The sequence below is a fragment of the Aspergillus stella-maris genome, assembly GCF_047715825.1.
Source record: "Aspergillus stella-maris strain CBS 113639 unplaced genomic scaffold BDV14scaffold_89, whole genome shotgun sequence".
In the NCBI taxonomy this organism is placed as follows: Eukaryota; Fungi; Ascomycota; class Eurotiomycetes; order Eurotiales; family Aspergillaceae; genus Aspergillus; species Aspergillus stella-maris.
The window spans coordinates 25,474-48,870 of record NW_027396883.1 but is presented as its reverse complement, the minus strand read 5'-3'; the positions used below and the strand labels follow the sequence as shown (position 1 = coordinate 48,870).

Here is a 23,397-nt window from a genome sequence, read left to right as displayed (position 1 = left end):
GTGTCCGCTTACTCTTGACTCTTCACTCTTAGTCTTCAGCCGTTTGCTCGGAGCAGCTATTTTTATCAGGTTAGCCGCAGTGCGCTTGACTCTTCTCTAGCGTGTCTTTGCTCTTCCAGAATCCCAGCAGATGCAGTATTTCCATCGTAATCGTCGCGCTTTCCCGTGGCTGAGGCCCAAGGACCAACATGCATGCAACCCAGCAGCAAGGGTCGCCCAAGTCTCTGTTTCAAGTTTCAACTGTCAGGCCCCTTTGACTCTGAGTCTTGAATTTTGTCTCAACTATGAGTGGGGACGGTTTGTTATCAGGCTTCAATGACGTCTTATCGTCAGTACTTCGGCTTTTAGCCTAGCCGTACCTGAACAGCACGTAGAAATGATGATTGTGTCTCCAATATACAGCATATTTATTATGTTGAGATAAATCATGGCTTTGGATGTTGTCCTCCAGGTACTAGGTAAGAAGCTGAACCTTGTATGCCCAACGGTCAGCCCTGGCAACCCGGAGATAAAGCTCATATGACCTGTGTACTCTCAGATAAAGCTTCGCACCAGGCACGTGTTGCTTACCTAAACATCATTGAAGATCCGAGGTCCACCCTTGTTTGTACAATGATTGCTCTACACTCCACGCTCTGGAGTGCAAAGTATATCGCCGGGAGTTGTTGACAATAATTGTCTGATGGAAGGAAAAGATAGGTATCGGAAATATTGTCGCCGTATAGATGGACTTCAATCATCCCTATTCCCCGTACGACATCCAACTCCAGTTTATGCAGTCTTTGTATGCATGTCTTGAGGATGGAAAAGTAGCTATCTTCGAATCACCTACTGGTAAGATCAATGGCTTACATCCGTTATGGTAGACTAACGAGCTCTACCAGGAACTGTAAGATGATCGCCATTCAAGGCCTCATGTCCTACTTGCTAATTTCCCAGGGAAAATCTCTGAGCCTAATTTGTGGCTCTCTCACTTGGCTTCGTGATCACAAACGGAAACAAATGCTCGAGACAGTTCAAAATGTGACCTGTAAGCTAAAGAAAACCGTCTCAATCAATTGTATGCGTTGTTGACCAGCTCATAGATGATGATGAACCTGAGTGGATGGTGGAGTTCGCGAAGCGCGAGGCAAGCCGTACTATTACTGAGAAGCGGAATGAATTTGAATTACGGCTGGCAAGGATAAAACGGGAAGAGGAAAACAAGAGGGCGGCACTCGAAAGTCCATTGGGGCCTAGGAAAAGACAAGTACGATATTCTTCTCTCAGGGAAGATCCCTCGGCTAACACTTTTCTCGATCTAGAAAGTCGATCCAAATGTGTCAAGTGAGAATGTTGGGGAAGAAGACCAATTTGCACTCGAAGATTATGAGAGTGATAATGACCAACCTAGTACGTCCATGAAGGGGTCTGGGTCCCTCAATGGACTCTCCAGCAGTACCCTCGAGCTACTGGAACTTCTCAAGGGAAACGGATCGAATTCCAAAACTGGACAAGAGAATGGAGACAATGAAGTCAAAATATTCTATTGCTCCAGAACGCACTCACAATTATCGCAATTTGCTAGTGAGTTGAGGCGCGTCAAGATGCCATCAAGTGTGCCTGATGACTTGGTGCAGCGTGTAGCCGGGGACGAGGAACTCGAGGAACGGATCAAGCATCTATCCCTGGGGTCCAGGAAGAATCTGTGCATCAATCCCAAGGTGGCTGCTTTGGGGAACCCAACAGCAATCAATGAACGTTGTTTAGAGATACAGCAGCCTAACACATCAGAGCAGCAGCGATGCTCTTTCTTACAGTCTAAAGAGGATGAGTTGAAGGCTACTTCTTTTCGAGATCACGCGCTAGCAACTGTCAAAGACATCGAAGATCTGGGAAAACTTGGAAAGAAAATAGGAATATGCCCCTACTATGCATCGCGTCCAGTCATAAATTATAGTGAAGTAAGAATATTCTCCGCTTGGCTTGAGTTATTAGCTAACCTGGCAGATTATCACTCTTCCTTACCCATTACTCTTGCAGCGTTCGGCTCGGGAAGCGCTCAATCTCTCCATTAAGGACCATGTGGTCGTTATTGACGAGGCTCACAATCTTATGGATGCTATCTCAAGCATTCACTCTGTGACCGTCACCCTGTCTCAGTTACAAACGTCGATCTTTCAGTTGACAACGTACGCTCGAAAATTTAAGACTCGCTTGAAGGGAAAGAACCGCAACTATGTCGCTCAAGTTATTCGTTTGGTTAACTCTATTGCAAGCCACCTCGAATCCATTTTGAACAGCAAGAAACCTAACGAGGGCTCCGTCCTCCCGTCTGACTTGATGTCCGGGAAAGGTGTTGACCAGATTAACCCATACAAGTTATGTCGATACCTCCAGGAGAGCAAGTTAGCAAGGAAAGTCGACGGTTACGTTGAATTTTCAGGAAAGAAAGAGGATCAACAGGCAAAGCCCAAGACTACAGTCCCTGTCATCTTTCACATACAAAGTTTTCTGTTACCCTTGATGAATCTTTCCGCCGAAGGTCGACTGTTCTACACAAGAACACAGGGAGATGTTCAGCTGGATTACATGCTTCTCGACCCCACAAACCACTTTCGCGAGATCGTCGAAGACGCAAGAGCCGTCATACTAGCCGGAGGAACCATGTCTCCAGTAAGTTTCCGTCGCTGTGTGCTAGCTCGACAGTGCTGACGTCTTTGACAGATGTCCGACTACATGAATCATTTATTCTCTTACGTTCCAAAAGAGCGTCTCGACACATTCAGCTACGGCCATGTCATACCGCCTGAGAACCTGACTGCGCACAATCTTGCTCGCGGTGCTCTGGGCTCAGAGTTTGACTTTACTTATAAAGGCCGAGACTCTGAAAAATTGGTATGATGCCCTATTCTCCGTGTCCCTTTAGCAACAGGCTCGTCTGACAAGAGACCTTGTTCAGATACTCGACCTCGGACGGACAATCGCCAGATTTTGCCACGTCATCCCAGATGGTGTTGTCGCTTTCTTTCCCAGCTATGAGTACCTAAGCAAAGTATTGACAGTTTGGAAACGGTCGATGGCAGCTGAGGAAAATCAAACCCTATATGATGTACTTGAGAAACAGAAGCGAATCTTATACGAGTCACGAGATATGGAGGCAACTACGGATGACCTTCTCCAGCAATACTCCAACACCATCAACGAAGGCAAGGGAGCGTTACTCCTATCAGTGACAGGCGGTAAGCTTTCAGAAGGTATTAATTTCTCTGACAAACTAGGTCGAGGCATCTTGATCGTCGGCCTTCCATTTCCGAATATACGAAGTCCAGTCTGGCAGGCGAAGATAAAGCATATAGAGCAGAAAGCTTACCAAGATGACGGTTCTAGCTCTGATGAAAATCGACGAGCTTCCGCCAAAGCTGCTGGGAGGGACTTTTACGAGAACGCTTGTATGCGCGCTGTGAATCAATGCATCGGTCGTGCTATCAGACACCGCAACGATTATGCTGCCATCATTCTCATCGACAAAAGATATGGAAGATCCAACATACAGGCGAAGCTGCCTGGATGGATCAAGCAGAGTCTAGATAAAGACTCCGTGCATGTGCCCGCAGGAAAGACGATAGACAGCCTGTCAAGGTTCTTCCGCAACAAATCTGGATAGAACAATGAGAATACAAAATAACTTCACGAAGTTTTCCCAAAAAGTCGAAATCTAGTTCTCGACATAGAAGACAACTCCCTCATCAACGGGTCTAGTATCACGTGATTCGGTGCCAAGGGATTTTAGGGCTCACCCCTTCTTAGGGCAAACTCGCGGGTTAGCGCACACTCTAGCCGGGGACCCAGCCTTGAATTCAACCTCCGAGCCAGAAGAACACTCCGGTCGCATCCCCATCGCCAACACTTGTCGAAACCAGCACCGTCGACAAGATGCCTACCCGTCTCACTAAGACAAGAAAGCAGTGAGTCAAACGCTCCTCTCTATCCGCACCATTGCCCTCGAATTGGTCCGACAAGAAACAAAGATGGCGAGAACGGAAGGACTCAAAATTTCGCGACAAGCCAACGCCGGACTCTCCACGAACATCATCGCCAGATTGAATACAAAGACTGACAATATCGTTTTTTTTTTCTAGCCGCGGTCATGTGTCCGCCGGTTACGGTCGTATCGGAAAGCACCGCAAGCACCCCGGTGGTCGTGGTATGGCCGGTGGTCAGCACCACCACCGCACTAACCTCGACAAGTACCACCCCGGTTACTTCGGTAAGGTCGGTATGAGGTACTTCCACAAGACCCAGCAGCAGTTCTGGAAGCCCACAATCAACCTCGACAAGGTACGTTACGAAACCCGCAAGTCGGTCCGGCATATTGGTGGAGGCATTGCAAACTTGAAAAGCCTGGAAAAATCAATATCAGTTTATTGTGATCTGGGAATAAGCAGCGGAAACAAGGCTTTGATTTGCAGTTGATGGACAGGAAAGCTGATTCTTTTCTCGTATAGCTGTGGTCTCTCGTCCCTGCTGAGCAGCGTGACGCCTACGTCAGCGGTCAGAAGACCGACACTGCCCCCGTCATCGACCTCCTCGCTCTCGGCTACTCCAAGGTTCTCGGCAAGGGCCGTCTTCCACAGGTCCCCCTCGTCGTCCGTGCCCGCTACGTCAGCCGTGATGCCGAGCAGAAGATCAAGGAGGCTGGTGGTGTTATTGAGCTCGTTGCTTAGATGATGGATGATGCGAAAATGTCCTTTTTTGTCTTGGAAGCGCAACGCAAAAGCTGAAGCAGTGCTGCGCTGATAATGGGCCGGCGTAAATAGGCGAGTGTCAGGCGAGGCCTCGTCTATGGGAGCCGCGGATCGGCACTTGGATCCGTGTATCTACAAAACAAGGGTTCAATTTTTCTTCTTTGTGTTGTGATGAGCAGCCCTTGACGATCACATTAACAATAAAATACCATAAGGAGGAATCTTCGCAGCGTCTGACCAGACGCATTCGCAACTGTCAGGCTTGCAGTCAAGAGGTCTGAGTCGTAGGTTCTCACCTGGGTCTAATATACCTGGAATTTGAAAACTTGTTCCGCCTTTTCTGGAACATCTTAAATTTAGAGAGACGGACAATGGTCTCTGATACCTATGACATCGTGAAAAGTGATCACGTAGTATCGTGGGGCTTCGATGGGGTAGTTTATCCTCGGCAGAAACCGTAGACTTCGGTCCAGCATCTACGCCGTTAGAACCCCGATTGATTATAAAGATGGCCGGTAAGTCGCCTATATGCTTCGTCTTTCCGTCAACTCCCTCTCCTCCTTCTCTACGGGCAATACGTAGACGACGATGACCGATCCGCTGAAATCGCTAGAATCCGAACCCCGCTATCGCGAGGCGAACCTCCCCGATGTATCAAGAAAGACGTTCCCCATAGCAGGGATCCAAACAACTGTCTTTGGTCTCGATGAACTACCTTCACAAGCATCAGAAGTTGCCTGTCTCTGGCTTTTACATCCACGACTGGCGACACAGGAGCGCATGATTCCAATTGCTACCGCCGTGATCACCGACTGGAACATGCGCATTCAAGAAGGTCGTGCGGGATCTGGCAAATCAGTCAAGGGCCTTATTGCAGTGGCATTCGACCAGAGAAACCATGGAACGAGATTAATCGAGCCTCTTTGCAATGAGGCTTGGAGGCAGGGAAACCCGCGACATGCCCAGGATATGTTCAGCGTCTTCCGTGGGTTTACTCCTCGCCTTTCGCAGAGCCATCGAGGGCCAGCTAACATACTCTGATAGAGGGCACCGCACGAGACACCTCGCTGCTGATTGACTACCTTCCTGCATTCATCTTCCCCAGGTCAGACCGTCGGCTGGCCGAGAACCTCGTCTTGGGCGTCTCGCTGGGCGGCCACGCAGCCTGGAGCTGCATCCTGCACGAACCTCGCATTTCCGCTGGCGTGGTCATCATCGGCTGTCCAGACTACGCAAACGTTATGGCCGATCGCGCTCGTCTCTCCAAGCTCCCCTCATGGACAAACACAACCCCGCCAGGCGCCCAGTTCCTGGGATCCGAGGATTTCCCGACTTCGCTCGTAGAGACAGTCCGCAAATGGGATCCTGCCGGCTTGTTCTTGAGCCATCTAGACCTTGACGCAGAGGCGCAACCAATCCGCAGCGCGCCTATCCCGGAGCCCACGGAGACGCAGAAGAATGCTTTGCGGCCGCTATTTACGCGCTATTTGGCTGGGAAGAAGATACTCAACCTGTCTGGGGGTGTGGATAAGCTGGTGCCGTATAGTAAGGGAGAGACGTTCTTGGCGTGGCTTAAGCAGGCGGTTGGGCCTGAGGGTTGGTTCGCGGATGGTGCTGTTACCCTTGAGGATATCATTGACCAGAACGCGGGGCACGAGGTGACGCCGAAGATGGTTGATGAGGCGGTTCGCTTTATTGGGGATGCGCTTGCTGCCGGAGATGATGAGGTGAAGAAAGCGATTGTCAGGGATTCGAAGATTTAGATACATATTAAGCGTCGATCTTATGCATAAGGTGCTAATCTAGATATAGAATATGTCAGACATGATTTCCCGAAGCACACTGAGTATAACATATATTTTGTCACTGGAGGAGCCATAGTGTAGTGAGGACTACTTCCTCTTTTGATCCTTATTCATTCAACTATCGAGTATCGGCCTCCTTACTCAAGTCACGATACACATTTCCTAATAGAAGATAGAAGCATATAAATTAATAACATGAAGGATTCACCAATAGTCAAGCAGCACAGGTCACCAAATTATTGCATGCCCCTTTCCAAGGGCAGTGAAATGATGGGGCCTGGCTCCACTGCGGCTCGGCGTCGTTGTTCCCTCCGACAGTCCAATCCCAAGGTCCATCCACTCTGCCAACTAACTAACTTGTTTGTCCCCCGGTCCTGGTCTGGTCTGTGATTGTCTTCCTCGCTCTGGCTGAATTGTTCAACCAGTTCTGCCATCTGTTTCTTGTATTCCAGTTCACTCCGACCACAAAAAGCATGAGAGACTTGGGAACCGCGTTCTGACCACCTACCTCGACGGGACTTCCTCCGACCCGCATCCACCTGCAACCACCGGGACCAACCTTCCATACCCTGCATCAATTATCATGGCCGATACCACGGCCAATGCCTCAGAGGCGAGAGAAGCGGAGCACGCCACCGATCGATTTTACACGAAACGACCACAGCCATTACCGATATCCCACGCCCCGAAACTGTCCTCCCCCTTTCCGTCACCCACCGAGAGCAAACAAGGTACGACAGAAGACCACGCTAGCAACGGAATCGTACATGAAGGGGAAAACTCGCACGTCAACAACAAAAGCAACTCTCGCGCTGGAGTCATTAGCGGGACATCAGAATCATGGGATCCAGAGAATCACGCTACATTGAGCCTCCGCCGGCCGAACGAGTCCGTCGAGAGCGCAAACCGACAAGGACTAAACGCGAAAACACCAAACTCGGTCCCCGCATCCATTGCATCGCCCCCGCGCGCGAGCGTGGGCTTTTCACGACAGGGTTCTGAAATTGAGCCTCCTGCCGAGACCTCGCAATCCAGACCCCCATCCGTCGCTGGCGACGATAATGATCTGAGAGGAAGGCAGTCGCTTCTTACGAAGCTGAAACAATTTGCGGCCGGTCCATCGTTTACATCGCACAACCGATCGTCCAGTAATGCTACGATTGGAGATACAAGGTTCATCAACCACGATTTGTCCACCCCGGCTTCCGAAAGAGGGGAATTCCGGTTTCCGAATACGCTGGAGGAGGAGGGGAGTGATATTGATGCTGATGCGGAAGAGAGCGGAGGCGAGCAGCGTCCTCGTGAGCCGCGCAAGAAGCGACGCTTTCGTCGTGCGCAGGAGGCCGACTCTGCCCCGCAGACAGAGCCCAATACGCCCAAGACAAGTCGGCCGTCGTTCCACCTGCATAGCTCCTTTGCCCCGTTCGAGAATTACAGGCCATTTTTCCAACGGAGAGAAAGCGCGAATGATCTACACCAACAACGCGAAGGTGTCTCTGAGGATGAGGGCCGTGACCGTCTAAGCAGGGATGCTGCATGGAGGCGTCGAAGCGCATGGCTCACCAACGCACGCGGACTGACGTATGGTGGACGGCCGGACAACACAACGCACCAAGACGAAAGACGACCGAGCAATCTGCGACGCTTAACCGGTATAGCTGGACCGTCTGAGAACGGGGAAGGGCAGGTTGCGCCCTGGAGGCGCCACCGCGCTGACCGCGGCTCGAGTCTGAGCGCCCAAAAGTGGAGGCAAATCAAGGCAGGGTTGAAGCTCATCGGACAGAGACGCAAGGTTGACAACACTGTCGACCATGCCAAATCAGCAGAACTACTGGCAGAGCTGGCCTCCGGTATCCCTGCAGCTTTACTCCTGGCTAGTATGTTCCAACGAGATGAGCATGGCAGCAAGCGTATTCCTATTCTTCTTGAGCAACTCAAGGTCAAGGTGACGGACAGCAAGATCGACTCTCACTCAGGAGACCGCCACCTCGTGTTCCGCATTGAGTTGGAGTACGGTAGCGGTATGACCCGCATGAAATGGATTATTCACCGGACTTTGCGTGATTTCGCCAATCTACATTTGAAGTACAAGCTTCATTTTGGAACACAGAAGTATATTCAACTGCGAACTAGCGAGGGCGGCCAGAGCCTCCCACGCTTCCCCCGTTCTGCTTTCCCATATCTACGCGGTGTTCGTGGACTAGAGAGCGAAGGAGAAGAAGAGGAAGACGAAGTCGGCTATGAGACTGCCGCTGATGCTACAAGCGGTAATGAGAGAGCTGGAAGGAGACCACAGCCAGCTGGCGGGCGAAGACGATCTTCCGTTGGTATTGCCCGAAGGATGTCAAGCCTGACGGGTGCAGAAGGAGACCCCGGCGCAACTACTGCTGGCGAGGGACCAGCAGCGAAGAAGGATACCTATCCGGAGAAACAGCGGAGAAAGCTGGAGCTTTATCTTCAGAAGCTGATCCGATTCTTGATTTTCAAGCCGGACAGCAACCGACTGTGCAAGTTCCTTGAGCTCTCGGCGTTGGGCGTTCGTCTTGCAGCCGAGGGCAGCTACCATGGAAAGGAAGGGTACCTGATGATTCAATCCTCAAAGGGTCTTGATTTCCGACGAGCATTTAACCCTGCAATGATCAAGAGCCGACACTCTCCGAAATGGTTCCTTGTTCGGCACAGCTACGTAGTCTGCGTTGATTCGCCCGAAGAGATGAACATCTACGATGTCTTTCTGGTCGATCCGTTCTTCAAGTTGCAGACCCAAAAAGTCAGCTTGCGACACCAGAAAGCCAAAGACCTTGCAAAATCGGCGACAGAGACAGCAAGGCACCCGCAGCACCACACGTTAAGGCTCGAGAATTCTGAGCGGAAGCTTAGACTGCTCGCTAGGAACGAGCGTCAACTTCATCAGTTCGAGGACTCAATTCATTTCATGGTTGGCAATACTCCGTGGTCGAAATCGAACCGCTTTGACAGTTTCGCTCCCGTGCGTCAACGCTGCTTCGCTCAATGGTTAGTTGATGGACGTGACCACATGTGGGTTGTATCTCGAGCTATCAACCAAGCCAAGGATGTCATTTACATTCACGACTGGTGGTTGAGCCCTGAACTATACATGCGACGACCAGCTGCCATCAGTCAGAAATGGCGACTTGATCGTTTACTCCAGCGTAAGGCTCGCGAAGGCGTAAAAGTCTTCGTCATCATGTATCGCAACATTAACTCGGCAATCCCCATCGACTCGGAATACTCAAAGTTCTCTCTCCTCGATCTGCATCCGAATATCTTCGTTCAACGGTCGCCGAATCAATTCCGACAGAACACATTTTTCTGGGCTCACCACGAGAAGCTCTGCATCATCGACCATACTTTGGCTTTCGTGGGAGGAATTGATCTGTGCTTTGGGCGTTGGGATACACCGCAGCATCTCTTGACTGATGACAAACCAACTGGATTTGAGACTCCCGGAGAACAAAAAGATACGGACAATTGCCAACTCTGGCCAGGTAAGGACTACTCGAACCCACGGGTCCAAGACTTCTACGACTTGGACAAGCCCTATGAAGAGATGTATGACCGCAATGCTATTCCAAGAATGCCTTGGCATGATATCTCCATGCATGTAGTAGGTCAACCGGCAAGAGATCTCACTCGTCACTTTGTCCAACGCTGGAACTACATCCTGCGGCAGCGGAAGCCAACTCGACCAACCCCCTTCCTTTTGCCGCCGCCAGATTTTGAACCAGCTGATTTGGAAGCCCTTGGTCTCGACGGAACCTGCGAGGTCCAGATACTGCGATCCAGTAGCATGTGGTCCACGGGTACCCCTGAAGTCACGGAGCACAGTATTATGAACGCCTATGTCAAGCTAATTGAAGAGTCTGAGCATTTCGTGTACATCGAAAACCAGTTCTTCATCAGTACTTGCGAGATCGACGGACGGAAGATTGAGAACTTGATCGGCGACGCCTTAGTGGAACGGATCACCCGAGCCGCTAAAAACAAGGAGGCATGGCGTGCAGTCATTGTCATCCCTTTGATCCCGGGATTTCAGAATACGGTTGACAGTGAAGGTGGAACTAGTGTTCGTTTGATCATGATGTGCCAGTACCGCAGTATTTGCCGCGGCGAGACTTCTATCTTCGGGCGACTGCGGGCCCTGGGTATTGAACCAGAAGATTACATCCAGTTCTACAGTCTCCGGGCTTGGGGTAAAATCGGTCCCCAGAAACAGCTTGTGACCGAGCAGCTCTATATCCATGCAAAGTGTATGATCGTGGACGACCGAGCGGCGATTATTGGATCCGCCAATATTAACGAGAGGTCTATGCTCGGATCGCGAGACTCAGAGGTAGCTTCAGTGGTGCGCGACACGGATATGATCTGGTCTACCATGAACGGTCAATCATATCTTGTTGGCAGATTCCCTCATACTCTCCGTATGCGCCTCATGAGGGAGCACCTCGGTATCGACGTTGATGAATTAATGGAGCACTCCTTGGCAACGGAGGAAGAGCTGCGAAAGATCCAGATCGATGAGGATGAACCCAAGCCGCTCCGACAGGCTAATCTCGACTCGGAGTCATTGATGCTAGAGAAACAAGACGAACGTGAGATGATCGAGCGCCGTCATCGGATTCAGGACGAGTTCTTGTCTCGGTCTGAGGAGCTGCATAGTTTCAACCACGACGTCGACTGGGAGCAGAGCAATAACCCGAATCTTAAGTCGAACAGGAAACTCACCACGGATACACGAGTGATCTCTAACCAAGATCATAAGATGGACGTGGACGGTTTCGGCGCCGACAACCTTCGCATTGCCGAGGCTCACGGGCTTGGTGAATCGCGCGACTCTGAAATTGTCGATAACAGAAGAGAGGTGCTATCTTCTCCGGTTGCCAGCGAGGGCAAGGGAACAGTCCAGCAACCGAAACAATCCCCTAGGAAGAGCTCGCACCAGAATACTAGCTCCGAAAGTCAGGATCTCACTGCGACATCACCTGTTGTAACTTCCGAAGATGGTGAAGTCGCTCAGGTTGTAGAAGGGATGCCGTCAGCTCATCACCCATCGCTGGCGGTCTCGCAAGACGGCAGTCTGCTTTCGGCCTTGAAGGGAGACAAATTTGACAGTCTGAAGTTTGCCACGCCTATGGGCCCGGACATGAAGCACATTTTCGTCGACAAGGATTGCATGAGGGATCCTGTTGTTGATGTGTTTTGTTTGGACACTTGGCATGCAGTGGCTGAAAAGAACACCAAATTGTTCCGAAACGTCTTCCGCTGCATGCCTGATAGCGAAGTGAGGTCTTGGAAAGAATACAAGGAATACACTTCCTACCAGGAGCGGTTTGCTGAAATGCAGAACCATCACACTGCGCAGGCATTCAACCCCCACCATCAGCGCCAGACTGGACCTCCAGGAACAGGGGCAACTTTGGCCACGCAGCTCAAGCCGAACTTCCCATTACCTCTGCACCGTACCGGTAGTCATAATACTGGACAAAAGAGCCAGGCTGGAACAGATGAGAAGTCAGACAGGCCGACTTCGAATGACCGACCGCAATCTGAGCAGGCAAATCAGGAGCACACGTCTCCGATAAATGAGAAGTCCGGCCTGAAACCCTCAGATGTGCTTGGCCATTCCAACGAGCGTCAATCCCGGCACGACGACACCGTCTCCTCCGGGGACGACCTCGAAAGACAACGCTCAGAGACACCCCAGATCGACTACTCCGAAGCGCTCAATCGCAACGCTACCAACCGCTCATCACGCCGTCGTAGACGCAGAGCAACCACTCTAGGCTCAAAGAGGGATTTCACAACCGACGAGGTCGTGGACAAGCAGACAGCCGAGAATATTCTCAACCAGGTCCAGGGGCACCTCATCCTCTGGCCTTATGACTGGTACGTGATCTATCAACTTGTTCTCCCCACCTGGAACAGAACTCCACTAACGCGCAACGACCACAGGCTCGAGAAGGAAGAACAGGGTGGAAACTGGCTTTACACCCTTGACCAAATTTCGCCTCTGGAAATTTAGTAAGTTAACGCCTAGACCTTAAGAGCACTGATCACAAACTAACAATCCCTCAGCAACTAATATACGCCCATCCCTAATCCCATTCATCGCTTGTATAAATTGCTATTCCTTATCTCTGTTCGAGACGCCAGGGTATCGCAGTCCTCCCAAAATCGCTTGCATCGTTGGAGGCTTCCTCATTCTTCACGCATCGACATTGTTCTCACTGCTGTACTTTGCTTTGCTTTGTTACTTGTACTCTTTAATAGTCGACTTGTTCCTCACTACATTCGCAGGCGTGGCTGTATTGAACCAACTGGGACTAACTTGACCTGGCCTGTATACTGCATTTGTAGCCATCACGGCAAGCGGGCGTTGCAATTATCCATCCATCCATCCATTTTGTTTATTCTTGTTCTTTTTGTTCTTGTATATTTGCATTGCTTTGGCCTTTGCACTTGCAGCAGGCGTTGTTTTATAGGTATCCAGAGTAGAAGATAATGTGGGGTTTGTCTTTAGTCATGCTGCTCGGTATTGGAATGTACTTTGTAGTATGGTGGTTTTGGTAGAGGTGGTGTCTTCGGAACGGTGCTTCGTAGGTGATAGCTCAGCACTTCATACATCTTCTGAGAGGATGGTCTCCTATCGGTAAGGAGGTATTACGGACGGTGTAAACTTAGAGAATGGCTCGTTATCACGTCGGAAAAGAGAGTGAGCTAAGAATACATATATTTAATAGTATACAAGCGCGTGACATGAAGCGCCTTCTCATCATCAACCCAGCTCCCCTCTGTCGAGCTGCTAATATACACCAGAGGGTTTCCGCCGCATATGGGCAACAATTATACACCACATAGCAACTCGTGGCCAGAGCTTGCCTGCTGCATTCTGCTAAACAGGCCTAAAGCCTAAAGCGAAGTCTCTCGAGCGCGTCTCTGCTCGACATTCCCTGTCCATTTTCTCTCACCAAAGTCAATAATTCCCTGCCTCCGCCTCTGAAAGCCATTGAAGTTTGCCCGGAAAGCTCGCGAAAGAATGCTAGTTTCCCTGGAAATCCCATGCAGAGGCGGTTCCCAAGTCTCCAACGCGGAAGTGAGCGCTTCATGAGCCTCCGGGAAAAGAGTCCGTAGCCTCTCTGTTTCTGTGAACGGCCTCCCCAGATCTTTCATGTAGTTTACCGGAGATTGAACTAGTAACGCGTTGGCGAGCTGCTCGTTGTTTTTTTTGAGAGCGGTTCGCCGTGTATTGATTAGGGAGCGCTGACCACGGAGGTAGGCAGGGATGCCGTCAGCATTGTCGTCGCTGGAGTACATGCCGCATGCCTTGTCCACAGAGTCGGCGGTGAAGAAACCCGGGGGACTAGCGGAGACTCCAGTTGATCTGAGGTCTACTTCTGTGCCAAATGTTTGCAAAAATGCAATGAGAGATTCGGCGCAGCTAGTATCGCCATGAAAGCGGCCGTGATTCATTTTTAGAAAGGCCGCGGCAAGAACTTGTAAAGTTTTCGATGGAATGAAGAGACCTCTGGCTTCGACAATCATTTTGATGGCTATGCATAGGGGTTCGAGAGTTGGGTATTCTGCGTGGAAGTCGTGGATGTATTCGATGAGGGCGGATGTAGCTTCGGGATTCTCGATTTGAAAATGGATACCGGTGGGTATGTGGATGATTGCAGGGGGTATTGCCGGTCCATGAAGAAATGCAATGCGGTACGTAGGAGACGGTTTGAAGATGTTGCGTATATGCTCTAAAGACTCTCGATATTGGCGGAGCCGATAGGCACGGATTTTGTTCGGCTTTTCCATATCCTCGGCAGGATCAATCTGGAAGGTGAGATTGAAGGATGCATAATTCATCGGTAAGCCCGTATACATGACATGGAATTCTTTTAGTGACTTTGTAGCGCTTGATACAAGGTCTCTGACCTCAGCCACAACACGGTCAATTGCTTCTTGTTCTGCGGGAACCGGGGCCATATAATTCTGTAGGGCACGAATTTCCGCTTCCAGCTGTGAGAGACCACCTGAGAAAGACCGACTTTCTTGCAGTTGTGGTTCGTCGATCCATGGGCACTGACTAGGTCGATTGTTGGCTGCATTCATTTTGATGCTGAACGGGTGAGTTATCTGTTGATTGCGCGCCGATTCGCGCGCCCTTTTCGCTTCTTTGTCTCTTTTAAATGCCTCGACATTTTTGCGAGACTTTCCAACTTGATGGCGCGCTGGTGATGGTGTAGGCTTCGGCAACTGCTGGCCTTGCGTTTCGGACAGCCCGGGTCTGGCTGGCTCACTAGGAGTTGAAGGGTGATTTTGCGCCTGCGGCGCAGATCGAGGAACGACCCGACGTATCAAGCTTGCGCGATTCGTCGTTCGGTGCTCTTCGAGAGTTCTCTCGAGACTATTCTCGAAGACGGGGGGTTCTTTTGCCAATGCGGAGGCATGGTGGAAACTTCGTCGGCGAACTGAAGGAGTGCGGAGGACCAGGCGATTGACGATACGGAAGCGCATATCTCCGTAGATTAAGACCTCAAAGTACCAGCAATGAGGCCTCGAGACATGGCCAGCTTCGTTGACTTGGAAGGCGTAGCTCAGGTTTGCGATGGGAGTTTGCGGGCAGCCCGCGGAGGAAAAGACATGGCACGTGACTTGTGCAGTACAGACAGTCACATGTGACGGACATTTCACATGATTGAGGCAGCCCTAGTGATGCAGTGGGCAATTGTACAGTTTAGGAGAGTGTAAAGACATTCAGGTTGTTATCCTTGTTCTGCAAAGTACGTAGTTCATACCTACCCAAAGTTATCTGTGGTCGAGATCCAGCGTGTCCAGGGCAGCAGAGCATGAATGACGTCGGCCTCTCCCCGCCGAGTCCAAGATTCTGGATTCTGGATTCTTCCTCTGCTTCCAAGAGTGACAGTCAGTCACGGTCACTGATTTCGCCCCCTGCTGTTGTTAGTCGTTCTGTTCACAAGACCGCTAAGCTACAGAATCCTTTTACTTCAGCCTTGTCCCTCCTCAATCGACCCTGAGGCGCGCTCACTGGCTCTATCGCCTGTCGCTTGTCAGTTGTCAGTTGTCACTTCCCTTGCGCCGATCACCCGCTTGACTCTCGGACCTTCTTGGTCAATTCCACCTTGTTTTCCAAGCCCACGTCCAAGCGGATCTCAGATCCCAGTCTATCGCAAGTATAACATCATCCTTGCTAGTTGAGGACCGAGCCTCAATCCGCATCCTTCGTCGCTACGCTCGATCAGTCCTCACCGCCCCGTTGTTGCCCCTCCGATAACAATCGCCATCTTGCCCCTCATCGCTTCACGGTCGCATTCACAACTTCAAGTCTCTTATCGAACTTGACTTAATCCCTTGTCTATACTCTGCATGGCATAGCCGGGTTGACCCTTGACTGTTCCACGACCCCAGTCCTGTCTGTCCAGCCCGAAAACGCCCGTTTTTATCAGGTACCTAAGGCTTGGTCTGCAGCATGATACGAGTGGATGGAAAGCTGATAACTTAACATTTAGACTCATCAGCCGCTGTCCTCTTCCTCTATTTCTCCGAATCGTCCACCCACATCTGAAAATTGATTGAATTGGTATAACGGCCATGTCTGCACAGGAAGGGGCTTCATTGCCCAACGGCAGGCCGGGAGAGGTTCGTTTCGACTCGTTCTCGGATGCTTCTGCTCAAAATACCTTTGGGAACCCAGACAATGTCCATTCAGACGCCCAATCAGGTGCAGCTGAACCTACGGCTCGCGGAAGCGAGTTGCTCCGCGGGCTCAGCCTCAAGGAGGTGCTCACTCTGCGAGCGGCGGATTTCCAAAAGCAATACCCGACCCTCAAACTGAGCGGTCGAATCATTAGCGCAGCTTTCTGTATCCCAAACAAGCTTTACTTCCGGTCTGGACGCGATTGGGTATGATCTCATTGCACCACGAAGTAGAGGCGTTGGTAGCTAACTCAGAGCTCAGGAAATCAAACCTCGACCGGGGTCTTCAGCCTTGTTCGATTCGTTCGCGTACTTGGCTTCCGAGAAGTCAGGTTGGTCACATACGTTGGTTGGATGGACCGGTGAAGTTGAGCCTCAGCAGGAAGTTAACAATTCGTTGCAACCGATCGGCAGCAATACGGATGCAAGTTTACCTGCCGCGCTTGACAACGCCTCGGGAGCCCTTAACAAGGGTTCAACTCCTGTGTTGCCCGATTTGAGCAAGCTCCAATCCAACAATTCTGTGGCAGAAACCTTCGCAATTGGCCCAGAGGATCGCGCAAGGCTAGAAAGGCAGTTGAGTTCCAGTCGTCATGGCAAGATCGCACCAGTCTGGCTGTCGGATGAGTCCGAGGTACCTGATGATATAATCCACTTAGAGGACCAGGGTAGATGGAGACGCTACGCTGAGAAAGAGCTCTATGCTCTTTTGCACTACAAGCAGCATGGTCCTACAGACGGCAGATTCGAAAGGGATGCTTGGGCGGACTACTTGAGGATGAATCGGCTCTTCGCAGACCGCATAATCCAGGAATACCAGGAAGGAGATATTGTCTGGATTCATGACTACCACTTGTTTCTGCTCCCCAGCATTCTGCGGCAGCACATCCCAAATGTCCACATCGGATTCTACTTGCACTCCCCGTTCCCTAGCAGCGAGTTCATGCGCTGTCTAGCCAAACGGAAGGAAATACTTACAGGTGTGCTTGGCGCTAACATGATTGGATTCCAAACGTTCTCTTATTCTCGCCATTTCTCATCCTGCTGCACACGTGTGCTGGGGTTCGAGTCCAACTCGGCTGGCGTTGACGCTTACGGTGCTCACGTGGCTGTAGATGTGTTCCCCATCGGTATCGATGCGGAAGCGATCCAAAAGCTTGCGTTCGATAGTCCGACGGTGGAACAGGCTGTTGTTGGGCTGCGCAAGCTGTATGCCGGAAAGAAAATTATCGTCGGTCGCGACCGGTTAGATAGTGCCCGTGGTGTTGCTCAGAAGCTCCAGGCCTTCGAAACATTCCTCGAAAGGTTTCCCGAATGGCGCGATAAGGTCGTGCTCATCCAGGTTACCAGCCCGACGAGCGTCGAAGAGGAGAAGGAAGAGCACAAGATTGCGAGCCGAATCTCCAATTTGGTTGACACCATCAACGGCCGATTCGGTTCGTTGAGTTTCTCGCCTGTTAAATATTATCCTCAATACCTTTCCCCAGACGAATACTTTGCATTGTTGCGGGCGGCCGATGTCGGCTTGATCACGACTGTCCGTGATGGCATGAACACCACGAGCTTGGAGTACATCATCTGCCAGCAAAATAACCACAGTCCGTTGATTCTCTCCGAATTCTCTGGAACGGCAGGAGCCTTGGCTAGCGCAATCCATATCAACCCGTGGGATACAATCGGAGTTGCAGAGGCTATAAATCGAGCGTTGACTGTACCTGCCGCTGAGAAAAAGGAACAGCACCTGAAGCTTTACAAGCACGTTACAACGAACACGGTATCTGCCTGGTCTAAACAGTTCATTTCCCGTCTGCTTACCAACCTTGCTTCCTTTGATCAGTCTGTTGCAACCCCAGCCCTTGATCGGACGAAACTCGTCAAGCAGTATCGTAAAGCTCGCAGAAGGCTCTTCATGTTTGATTACGATGGCACACTCACTCCTATCGTGAAGGACCCCCAATCTGCTATCCCGTCAGACCGTGTTTTGCGGACGTTGAAAAGCTTGGCCGCAGATCCTCGAAATGCCGTCTGGATTATCAGCGGACGTGATCAGGCGTTCTTGGACGAATGGATGGGCCACATCCCTGAGCTTGGATTGAGTGCAGAGCATGGTTGCTTCATCCGGATGCCGCGAAGTGAACACTGGCAGAACCTAGCAGAAACAACCGACATGGGCTGGCAAAAAGAAGTCATGGACATCTACCAACATTTCACGGAGCGCACTCAAGGGTCTTTCATTGAGAGGAAGAAGGTGGCTCTGACCTGGCACTACCGGCGAGCTGACCCCGAGTACGGTGCGTTCCAGGCGCGAGAATGTCGTAAACAGCTGGAGGAGCACGTATCCAAATCATGGGACGTTGAAGTTATGGCTGGGAAAGCCAATCTCGAGGTCCGACCGAAGTTTGTCAACAAGGGTTTTATTGCGAAGCGGCTGGTGGATGCGTATGATAATGGTAAAGTACCGGAATTCATCCTATGCTCTGGCGATGACTTTACGGACGAAGGTATGTTACTTATTCCTTGCTTACTCTATGATGGAGTTTCGTTCCTAATGAATTTTAGACATGTTCCGTGCACTGAAGCAATTTGATCTCCCGGCAGATCATGTATACACTGTCACCGTCGGAGCAAGCTCGAAGCAGACCGAGGCCGGGTGGCATCTCCTGGAACCCAGCGATGTCATTGAGACAGTCACAATGCTCAATAGCAGCTCCTCGGGCCAGGAGTACTGAGGTCCTGGATAAAGGGTATAGAGAGGCGTTATCCAGATTCAGCGGATTGATTTTCTGAACGCGTTGCGGCAAAGGGAAGGGATTATTTTAGAGTATATATATATGGTGTCATAGAAATGTCTGTATACTTTAGACATTAGACGAAATACACTCTGGTCTATTTTCGGTAGTACCATGACTGCTGGGATGGAATGTCGGACAAATTCCCACGTGGGCGGGAAGGTCAAGGTGCCTTGCGTGTTGGCAACTCTTTCCGCTGCACTCACTCTGGAGTCCTCACGTCGACTGCTACACAACATATACCCGAAAGTCAAGATTTGGAGACCCCAACAACAGGGGCAAATCGGCCCCACGGCTCCCTAAAAACCTGCCCTGTTCAGTCCCAAGGCTCCAATTTGAAGATCCCCCACCGCGAATGAGATTCAAGGTCGGTCAACCTGCAACCAGTCTGTTCTCAGTCTGTTCTGCGCCTGATTATGAGAAGCAGAATGCAGCGCAGGGACCCTGAGCATGCACTGAATACTCGATTAGTCCAATGGACACTGGACTCATCGCTGCAAGCATGCGGTCGGTGAGGTATAGTTCATTCGTGGATTTATCATCATGGAGGTTGCCGATGTGCCGGTCTGCCGAGTTAAACAAGCTTGGGACAGTTGGGATTGGTAAGGCTGGCTTCGGTCTTGTTTGCGAGCACCATGACTCTCAATTTTCCAGTTTCTACTTCTAGTCTCCGTGGCCGTCGGGGTCTTGTCACCCTGCGGTCTGCGCCCTTGACTAAAAATTTCATCTTCCCCGTCTCCGCACTCTCCATCTTCTCCGCGCATCGGCCTCTCAAATTCAAGCAAAGAAAGCGTTTCCGTTCAGGCCCACACGTTCCCCAGCATCCATAGCTGAAGGCCGGAGGGTAACCGGCAATTCTTTTGACTCACATCGTCGACTTGTCACAGTTCGGCCCCTCTAAAAGTTGAAGCTCGTTGCCTTGGACCTTTCGCACTATTTGACCGAGTTCAAGCGTGGTACAATCGTTGTCTATTTCCCAGTTCACTCCCTTGGACCCTTCTTTGCGGCAATTGCCAGTGATCTGCTTCAAGAACATTTATTCTCAAATATTCGTGAGATTTTCGCTATATCGTTACATGTTGTTCGACCAATGCCGAGTTCAGTCCAGCTCCGTTTCAATCGCAGCATATAGAACGTGTCTAAGATACTCAATCATTCCAGTATAATTCGACCTTGACAGATGGCGGTGGGACCTGTTGAAAGCCAGCCGGGCTACTCGCAATATACGACTGAGCAGAGAACCGACGCTGGCGGTACGGTAGAGGACAGCTCGAGCGACGATGTTAGATCTATCAGGGATTCACCGAGCGATGAAGAGGCAGGCCTCGACCAAACTCAGAACAGGGACCTCGAGAAGACTACCACAAATGTGAGCCATATTGGCGCGTTTGCAGCCAGGACTTTGTCGGCCGTCCGCACCAGAGAGTCAGGCAAGGATATTGGTCCGCCTCCGGATGGTGGTTGGCTCGCCTGGTCACAGGTATTGATGGCTCACTTTGTCATTTTCAACACCTGGGGGTATATTAACAGCTTTGGTGTGTTCCAAACGTACTATACCGAGACCTTAGGCCGATCTGCGTCAGATATCTCGTGGGTTGGGAGCATTCAAATTTTCTTGCTCTTTTTCATCGGCACGTTTTCTGGCCGCGCAACGGATGCTGGGTATTTCAAGATCACACTGGCTACAGGAGCAACCCTGGAATTGTTCTGCATATTCATGACTTCACTTTGCACCAAATATTGGCAACTGTTCCTTGCACAGGGATTAGGGCAGGGTATTGGGTGCGGCTTGATGTTCTGTCCCACAATTGCCCTTACACCAACATATTTCAGCAAGAACCGCTCGGTTGCTATCGGGATTGTGGCCTCTGGGTCTGCTACTGGAGGACTCGTCTTCCCGGCCGTTGTTATGCGCTTGCTACCACGCATTGGATTTGGATGGACCATGAGGACACTGGGTTTCATCTCGCTAGCAACCTTGACACCATGCCTGGTGTTTTTGAAGCAGCGACTACCACCTCGCAAAAGTGGACCGATAGTGGAATGGGCTGCGTTCAAAGAGTTATCCTACTCTTTTTTTGCCATCGGTATGTTCCTAAACTTCTGGGGACTATACATCGCCTTCTTCTACATTGGTAGTTTCAGTCGCGACGTTATTGGTGTCTCAACCACAACGTCCATCGACGTTCTTCTCTTGATGAACGGCATTGGACTTCTAGGTCGTGTCATTCCAAATGGCATGGCTGATCGGTTCACCGGTCCTTTGAACATGTTGATCCCCTTTAGCTTTGCAACCGGCCTCGTCGCTTTTTGCTGGGCAGGTGTGCATAACGTGAGCGGAGTGTACGGCTGGTCTGCAATTTATGGTCTTTCGGCAGCTGGAATCCAGTCACTCTTTCCTGCAACACTGAGCACACTTACGACTGACCTTAAGAAGATGGGAGCTCGAATGGGAATGGTTATGAGTGTAGTCGGAGTCGCGGCGCTCATTGGGTCACCCATTGCTGGGGCGTTGGTATCGCGAGGGGACGGCGACTATCTGTATGCGCAGATGTTCATGGGCACTGTGATCATCGCTGGGACAGTGAACTTATTTGCAGCTCGAACGGCAAAATTGGGAGGGTTCGCTTGGGCGCGAGCATAAAAGGTATGTACTTAATTTAGCAATAATGTTATAATTTGGTGATGTATCATTTGTTGTTGCGAACTGCCCTATGAGCGCGTGGATAAATAATGCTTCGAGACTTCCCCGCCTCGAGGGTCCCTCCAGTCAAAACATGAGACACCGCCAAACCACTTTTCTCGCGCCTTGACTCATATTTCGACCTTCTTTTTGGGTTGTCTCTACTTCCTGTCCTTACATCTATTATAGACTTTAAGACTTCCTGCGAAACTCACTATAAATCTTTCCTGTCAGGCTCAAATCGAAGGTACAATCCCCCACCGTTTTTACCCCTCCACGCTGCAGCCCAAGAACGGCAGATGAACATGTGCTCAACTGGTAGCTACTTGTCCCGGTGACTCCACTAACATAGCACTGCTGCAGCCATTCAAATTCCTTACCTTACCATACCACATTCTACGTACATCGAAGATGGCGCCCCGCGGCCGTGGAGGAAAGTTTGGCAAGCCGAGTCGAGGAGGTACGTCAATCTTTCACCAACACAACCATAGACCAGGAGGGCATAGCAACTAAAAAGAACACATCTAGGTGGCAAGCACTTCAGCCGCGACATCCAAACCGTTGACAAAGAGGGCAACCCCGTTAGCATGTGGCGCGTACGTTTCCCCAAACCCAGATCCAATATCAAAACACCCTGAGGAAAGGCGAGACTAACAAGACTACTTCTACTTTCCTCAGGACCCCGCCGACGACCTAAAATCCTCAGAAGAAGAACAAGCCTCGACAGAAGCCAGCGATTCCTCCTCAGACGAAGCCGGCCCCAGCAACGACCGAGAACCCCCCGCAAACGTACAAGGACAACCCCAAGCCGAACTAACCCGCGAAGAGCGCCGCGCCCTAACACGCGCAAAGAAGGCAGCGGGTGCCGCACGACGAGCCCAAACAGCCGCTCAACCAGGCGACCTCCCGCCCAGCGACTCCGAATCGGACAGCGCACCACCCACCACCAACACCAAGGGCAAGGCCCCCTCACCCTGCGCCGCTGATTACGAAGACGAAGACGAAGACGAAGACCCCACGTTACCGGCGAACCCTAACTACCGCAAACCGAAGAAGACCGAGGACGGCGAGAACGGTGAAGCACAGCTTTCTCGCCGCGAGCGCGAGGCTATTGAGGCGCAGCAGGCGCGTGAACGGTACATGAAGCTTCATGCTGAGGGGAAGACGGACGAGGCAAGGGCTGATCTTGCGAGATTGGCTCTTGTACGTGAGCGGAGGGAAGAGGAGAGGTTGAGGAAGGAGGCGGAGAAGGAGGAGAAGGCGGAGCTTGCGAGGCAGAGGGCTGAGGAGCGGGAGAGGAAGTTGGCGAAGGGCGGTGGGCTTAAGAAGAAGGGGAAGAAATAGATGAGCAATTTATCATCTCGTGGCGTTGTTATCAGGGATTATCTGTGGATTTGAATCTAGAGGTCTTTTGACTTGGCTTGACTTGACTTGACTTGATATTGACTGTCTATTTTATGAAGATAGACTAGACAGATACGAAGAAAGCTCTTTTGACTTTGTTAAGAAGGAAATATAAGACTAGATCAGTTAGAACGCTATACATTTAAGATGAAATCTCAAAGCATGGCTTATTTATAAGTAATAGACAAAAAAAAAACGTACTATGCACCGGTAACATGCAGAAGCGTAAGAAGAAAAAAGAACAAACCTCATGCACAAGC

The 23,397-nt window shown here is 50.8% G+C and overlaps 7 protein-coding genes across 7 annotated transcripts; 6 read left to right on the top strand and 1 right to left on the bottom strand.

The window, feature by feature from the left end:
• Positions 1–64: 64 nt before the first annotated feature.
• On the top strand, positions 65–3,821 carry chl1 (DNA helicase). The gene is made up of 8 exons (XM_073770386.1): positions 65–834; positions 885–889; positions 940–1,030; positions 1,086–1,249; positions 1,305–1,943; positions 1,990–2,655; positions 2,707–2,877; positions 2,942–3,821. Exons 1-8 carry the CDS (start codon positions 726–728, stop codon positions 3,644–3,646), a joined length of 2,550 nt encoding a protein of 849 aa, XP_073622928.1. The 5' UTR covers positions 65–725; the 3' UTR covers positions 3,647–3,821.
• Positions 3,822–5,178, top strand: BDV14DRAFT_183573 (60S ribosomal protein uL15). Its single transcript, XM_073770385.1, has 3 exons — positions 3,822–3,947; positions 4,122–4,320; positions 4,488–5,178. Exons 1-3 carry the CDS (start codon positions 3,916–3,918, stop codon positions 4,704–4,706), a joined length of 450 nt encoding a protein of 149 aa, XP_073622927.1. The 5' UTR covers positions 3,822–3,915; the 3' UTR covers positions 4,707–5,178.
• Positions 5,179–6,526, top strand: BDV14DRAFT_183569 (uncharacterized protein). Its single transcript, XM_073770384.1, has 3 exons — positions 5,179–5,242; positions 5,341–5,712; positions 5,772–6,526. The coding sequence occupies exons 1-3, from the start codon at positions 5,236–5,238 to the stop codon at positions 6,488–6,490; spliced, it is 1,098 nt and encodes a 365-aa protein (XP_073622926.1). The 5' UTR covers positions 5,179–5,235; the 3' UTR covers positions 6,491–6,526.
• Positions 6,527–6,897: 371 nt separating this feature from the next.
• On the top strand, positions 6,898–13,049 carry pld3 (phospholipase D). The gene is made up of 3 exons (XM_073766557.1): positions 6,898–12,439; positions 12,506–12,574; positions 12,629–13,049. The coding sequence occupies exons 1-3, from the start codon at positions 7,116–7,118 to the stop codon at positions 12,633–12,635; spliced, it is 5,400 nt and encodes a 1,799-aa protein (XP_073622925.1). The 5' UTR covers positions 6,898–7,115; the 3' UTR covers positions 12,636–13,049.
• A 12-nt stretch (positions 13,050–13,061) lies between these two features.
• On the bottom strand, positions 13,062–15,321 carry BDV14DRAFT_183566 (uncharacterized protein). The gene has a single exon (XM_073770383.1). It carries the CDS (start codon positions 15,059–15,061, stop codon positions 13,463–13,465), a length of 1,599 nt encoding a protein of 532 aa, XP_073622924.1. The 5' UTR covers positions 15,062–15,321; the 3' UTR covers positions 13,062–13,462.
• Positions 15,322–16,156: 835 nt separating this feature from the next.
• Positions 16,157–18,990, top strand: orlA (putative alpha,alpha-trehalose-phosphate synthase subunit Tps2; the record flags this gene model as incomplete). Its single annotated transcript, XM_073774679.1, has 3 exons — positions 16,157–16,468; positions 16,524–18,762; positions 18,821–18,990. 3 exons carry the CDS (start codon positions 16,157–16,159, stop codon positions 18,988–18,990), a joined length of 2,721 nt encoding a protein of 906 aa, XP_073622923.1.
• Positions 18,991–20,230: 1,240 nt separating this feature from the next.
• BDV14DRAFT_193328 (putative MFS monocarboxylate transporter) lies at positions 20,231–23,077 on the top strand (the record flags this gene model as incomplete). The annotated part of the gene is made up of 5 exons (XM_073771764.1): positions 20,231–20,523; positions 20,581–21,672; positions 22,167–22,193; positions 22,251–22,329; positions 22,412–23,077. The coding sequence occupies 5 exons, from the start codon at positions 20,231–20,233 to the stop codon at positions 23,075–23,077; spliced, it is 2,157 nt and encodes a 718-aa protein (XP_073622922.1).
• Positions 23,078–23,397: the final 320 nt, after the last annotated feature.

Bases quoted from the DNA above. Each gene is read 5' to 3' on its own strand.
- chl1 (XM_073770386.1), top strand. From the start codon at position 726: ATGGACTTCAATCATCCCTATTCCCCGTACGACATCCAACTCCAGTTT. The intron at 2,656-2,706 runs GTAAGTTTCCGT...CGTCTTTGACAG, and splicing joins CCGGAGGAACCATGTCTCCA to ATGTCCGACTACATGAATCA. The intron at 2,878-2,941 runs GTATGATGCCCT...GACCTTGTTCAG, and splicing joins GCCGAGACTCTGAAAAATTG to ATACTCGACCTCGGACGGAC.
- BDV14DRAFT_183573 (XM_073770385.1), top strand. From the start codon at position 3,916: ATGCCTACCCGTCTCACTAAGACAAGAAAGCA. The intron at 3,948-4,121 runs GTGAGTCAAACG...TTTTTTTTCTAG, and splicing joins CTCACTAAGACAAGAAAGCA to CCGCGGTCATGTGTCCGCCG. The intron at 4,321-4,487 runs GTACGTTACGAA...TTTCTCGTATAG, and splicing joins CCACAATCAACCTCGACAAG to CTGTGGTCTCTCGTCCCTGC.
- BDV14DRAFT_183569 (XM_073770384.1), top strand. The intron at 5,713-5,771 runs GTGGGTTTACTC...ATACTCTGATAG, and splicing joins GGATATGTTCAGCGTCTTCC to AGGGCACCGCACGAGACACC.
- pld3 (XM_073766557.1), top strand. From the start codon at position 7,116: ATGGCCGATACCACGGCCAATGCCTCAGAGGCGAGAGAAGCGGAGCAC. The intron at 12,440-12,505 runs GTACGTGATCTA...CAACGACCACAG, and splicing joins ATCCTCTGGCCTTATGACTG to GCTCGAGAAGGAAGAACAGG.
- BDV14DRAFT_183566 (XM_073770383.1), bottom strand. From the start codon at position 15,061: ATGCGCTTCCGTATCGTCAATCGCCTGGTCCTCCGCACTCCTTCAGTT.